Source organism: Cephus cinctus, unplaced genomic scaffold (genome assembly GCF_000341935.2).
Source record: "Cephus cinctus unplaced genomic scaffold, Ccin1 Ccin1_scaffold1043, whole genome shotgun sequence".
NCBI classification, from domain to species: Eukaryota; Metazoa; Arthropoda; class Insecta; order Hymenoptera; family Cephidae; genus Cephus; species Cephus cinctus.
In genome coordinates this window covers 20,625-25,491 of record NW_014333574.1, presented here as the reverse complement: position 1 = coordinate 25,491, position 4,867 = coordinate 20,625, and the positions used below count along the sequence as shown (strand labels likewise).

Here is a 4,867-nt window from a genome sequence, read left to right as displayed (position 1 = left end):
GGGGGGGGGGGTGGTGGACCAACTTTTGACAATTATTCGTGATTCGTGCAAGTCGAGTGCGGTGGGTTTGTTATTTTTGTTAAAAAAAAAAAAAATAAAAATAAAAAAATATTTTTTTATATCAAACATATTAAATCCAGTCGGATTAATATTTTTCTCTCGGTACGTCGACTCTCGTATTTATCGTTGACTTCGCGAACATGCACGACGTTCCGCCTGAACGGGTCTGCGTGAAACGTTACATTAAGTTTCCCATCCGCGTTACAGGTACAATGAACTTTCGCGCTACGATTCGCATTTCATTCCGTTCCCGAAAATCGCTAGCGGGATACCGAAAGTCTCGGGGAAAACGTCGCAAGCGTAGGAAATTTTCGTCGAATTCCGATAGGTTCGATAGCGAAACAGTATTTCGTGATAACGGATAAGAGTAAAGAGCCGCGATAAGCGTGACCGATGAAATAATAATTTTCAATCAGAGCCAAAAATGTTTTTCATACACGTAAAAATATTTTACATCGTCCACAAATCGTTTATTAATTTTCACAGTTTTTCGTAAAAAATATATATATATATATATATATAATAATTATAATTTTTGCAAAACTTTTTTCATTTACCTGCTGGACAGTTGCAATCGGTTACGTCCCTCTTGATCCTAAATACGGTCGTTTGTTCCGGATGCTCGCGTCGCACATCAAGTTGCTCCTGAACTTCCCTCCTGAGCCTCTGAACGAGAACTTCAGCGGATTCCTGTGCCTGGCAACGGGCCTCAAGTTTCGCAACCCTCGACTCAAGCAGCATCTCTCTGTAGGCGAGAATCCCAGAGACAACAAGGCTGGCGAAGCAGAGGACGCACATAGCCCCGTTTATGCGGCTCCAGTTCATCCGAGACGATTCCCTACGGAATTTCTTAGGCATCGTCACCTCGAGACTCTTTCTCGGCCAATTCGTGTCCGACTCCATATTCGTAACAACGTTGAACCTTACGACCGATCACACCTCATAAACCGGCGTATTATCGCTGCCAAGGAGGCGCCTTCAATTCGACGACACACGCACGACTGCTGCTGACATTCTTAAAGGCAATGTCGCGAAATCGTACATCTCAAATTCATCTCGAGCACTTTTTACTTTTCGCGAGCCTTCAGTAGGACCCCATCACTGTATTGAGCACTCAGGAGAAAAACTACGTCACCAAATGCTTCGATTTCGTAAAAAAAAAAAAAAAAAAAACAATTATCGCGTCTTACCGATTTTATTTAGAAAACAAGAAAAACAAAATAAATAAAAAAATTTAATCACGCGAAAACACCGACGCCGATTTTTTTCCCACGAGAGTTTTAATCGATCGATCGTTAGATCGACATTTCGTACGATTAAAAGTGCGACTTACTTTTCGGGCGATTGACTTTATCCTCGATTATCAGAGATATTTAATTAATCCGTTCAAGTCAGAACAAACTCGTTTTGCCAATTTATTTCAAGAGGTTAGGTTTTCGATTTCGAAATCACTCGCGTACTTTATTTGGAAATTTGACAGGAACGTGTCGCACGGATCACCGCGGGTACCGACCAAGCACTTTCGAAGCTCGCGCTCTGGCGCTCGAAACACGACTGGATGTGGTGGGGCGACAGCTTCCCGAGCGACGAGGGTTTGTTACTTCGGCTGTCTTCGGGCATCCTCGTGCATTTACGTGTCCGCTTATAGTGGCGCGCAACCGGTATACTACCGTCCGCTTCCATTCACATAGTGGCCGTTTAAAAAAAAAAAGGTCTCGACCGACCGGACATTTTTCGACTAATTACCGTCCCGTCCGTAAATACATATGAGGTAGTAGAAGGAATATACGTTTCAACTGGTATCATATGTGCTGTCAAAATTTGCGTTTGCGAAAAGACATTTTCTTTTAAATAAAAATGAACAAGGCACAATTCCACGATCGATATAATTATGGAGAATATTTTTTTTATTATTAAAAAAAAAACAAGTTTCATTCATATTGTCATATTTCCTATGCTCCCGATTCCTTTACCGAAATTCATTTCGCGATGGTTTATGCCATTTCCAAGTATTGATATATTTTTTTTTTTCTTTTTGGATTTTCTCATACTTGTTTCCTGTCTAGTAAATTTTTCATTAACACCAACCACCCCTCCGGAGCGGATATAAGAAATTCATTGAATTCGGTCTACGCCAGCCCCTCAGCTAATTAAAACTTGCCGGCAGGTCATTGGGCAAAGTTTATCGCAGTTGTCGCCACTATAGCAACGCATGACGTCGCCCGGCGCGGCTTGCGAGGACGTACAAATTTGTGCAATTGCGGAAACGGCTTAGTGGGAGAGGTAGAGGATGTAATTTTGCACTTAGGATTTGTGCAAATATAAATCGACCTCGCGAAAGTAAAGTAACGATTGAGAATTGGTCGTGCGAAAATTTTTGCACCGATATAGGATTATCGATCAAATCACTTTCGAGTGCCATCTCCTTACGTGTCTCAATGTAAAAGGAGTCACCCCAGTATAAAACTCATAACAGGACCTTTATATATGTATATATATATATATATATATATATATATTAACAAGAAAATATTACCTAATCTATATACAGATATATCCTAACCAATTCTAAACTCAAAATCTACCCTATCTTTTTTGAATACATTTGACGAGTATATTCGCCACCCCTTTCCAATTTCCCTGAGTGACGTACAACCTCCAATCTTATATTTGCCAAAATAAAAAGTTCCCAAGCTACTGTTTATATATGTTAATATACACGAGCAATCGATACATGGAAATATCCTAGAAAAAAATAATATAATCAAAATTTGAATCGACACCTCAGATACAAAAAAAACACTGACTCACGTAAGATTGAATTTTCCAAAAATAAAAAAAGACTTCGTTCCTCGTATCAATTTTGTCAAGAAAATCAATAACGGATAAAACAAAAACGAAGTAAACTCGTATAAAAGTTTCATCTAATCGGCGGAAATTCCACGTCAGACCCTTTTGGATTAGAAGTTCCCGGGGGCCAATCCCTTAACGGCCATAAGCAGCTTCACGATCTACGCCAATTATTATGAAAGAACGTTGAAATTTGCTCGTAAATTTTATAACATCCAGAGCATCAACACCCTTGTCGTTACCGGGTCATATAGTACGTAGCCCAAAATTAGACCTAATTCCGCCAATTAAGCGAATCAAACGTGGAAACGGGCTGCTTAGCCGTACGGAACTAAGTGCCACCGTGTATATACATATACATATATATATTTAATTCTTTTCATCCGCCGAGCTATTTCAGCCTGTCTAAATCCGAAGCACCAAATTACCTATCCACATGATGAAACAAATCAATAACCCTGACTATAAATCGGCACGGCAAACGATAATTATCATTATTATTTAATTGTCATTGTATGAAAATATCCTACAACACCGATAACAGGTACAATTTATATATATACAAAAACAAATAAATTTTTCCTTCTCATACGTGTACAACTCAAACGTACATTCGTTTCCCATTGAAGTCTATGAATGAATGTGAATGTCGTGAACCTGCCGTTATCGCCGAGCATCTCGGCAGCAGAAATAAGCACGACCATTTCAGTACGGTATGAATGACGAGAAAAGCTCGGCATAAATGTTACATAAACGTAGGGTATATTAGGAAACATCGATCGACAAATCGATCATAGCTTGTGAAGTAGAGAGGAACTCATATACCACGTTATAGCAGCATATACCTACTGGACCCCTCGACTGGTCCGAGAGTACCGGGAGGAAGTGGTTATAGATTACATCCTGGACCATCCAGCATCCCATGCAGGGATGAGAATTCGAATCGGAAGAAAAACGTCAGACTCCCTGGTTACCTGGGTATTCGAGTAGGAGGGGGGGAGTGCATTAAAATAATAATAATAATTATACCATCGAGTTAGGCATTCGTAGAGGAATCGAAATTTTAATTGAAAATTAATTAAACGGCTCCGTTATAGACCTCTCCCTAGTGGTAAATTCTTTATCGCTCTCTCGTAAAATTCAAATGAGAATCGAGTGGGCCATCACGCGGCTTCTGAAAATAAATGACATTCGGCTACAAACTTCATCGTTATTCCGAATGAAAGGGTCGACCCACCCGAAGTTGTCTAGAAGTTAAATCGATTGACCTCTCTGATTGTCTCCTGGATTACTGCTACCTACTGCCGATTACGTCTGTACAATTGATTCATTCTCCTTTTTTCTCCACCGTCTCTCGAGGGGTTAAATAACGAAAGACTGTTTAAAAAAAGATTCATCCCCTGGTTACGTATGATGAAAAAAAAAATTGAATTATTTAATTAATTATTTCTACATACCAATTCAGTCGACAACACAAAAATAAAGCTATCGTCACAGAGATTCATTTTAAGAGTATCCGCTTTTACCTTGTTTCGAGAAAGCATCCCTACTTTTTTTTTCTACTGTCCGTCTACTTTTTTATCCCCTATCTTCATACGTGTATGTCTATGCACATGGTCTCGTATGTACTAAAATGTATATACACGTATATGTATCAGCTAAAACTTCAAAGCGGCGATTCACGTAAAGCAACAAAAAACTGTCGCTGGTTTCAAGTGAGGTGAAGCCAAAGGCAAGGGGGGGGGCGGGGGAGGGGGGAGAGAAAGAGCAGGGCCAAGTCAAAGGAGGGTAGATACTTTGAGGATCTCGAAAGACTCTTGTCCCAAGGAAAAGACAGCGGCGAACCCTCCCCATAAAACTAAGATTAACCAAAGCTTTGTAGAGTAGGTCATCTCATGAGATTAAAACATTTTTCGTTAAGATGAAGGAAGCGGGGGGGGGGGGGGGGGGGGGTTTG

The 4,867-nt window shown here is 40.2% G+C and overlaps 1 protein-coding gene across 24 annotated transcripts in view; it reads right to left on the bottom strand.

Moving 5' to 3' along the window:
* Positions 1–1,632, bottom strand: part of LOC107271839 (collagen alpha chain CG42342) — a 135,940-nt gene extending 134,308 nt beyond the window's left edge. For 15 of the 24 annotated variants that reach the window (XM_015748310.2, XM_025089062.1, XM_015748302.2 and 12 more), the window contains exon 1: positions 618–1,201. In XM_015748310.2, the coding sequence (XP_015603796.1) occupies positions 618–963 (346 nt within the window). In that variant the 5' untranslated portion in view covers positions 964–1,201. Of the gene's footprint in view, positions 1–617; positions 1,202–1,393 lie in introns of those variants that run through there. The other 9 variants (XM_025089047.1, XM_025089054.1, XM_025089049.1 and 6 more) reach the window with 2 other exon arrangements.
* Between the last annotated feature and the right edge of the window lie 3,235 nt (positions 1,633–4,867).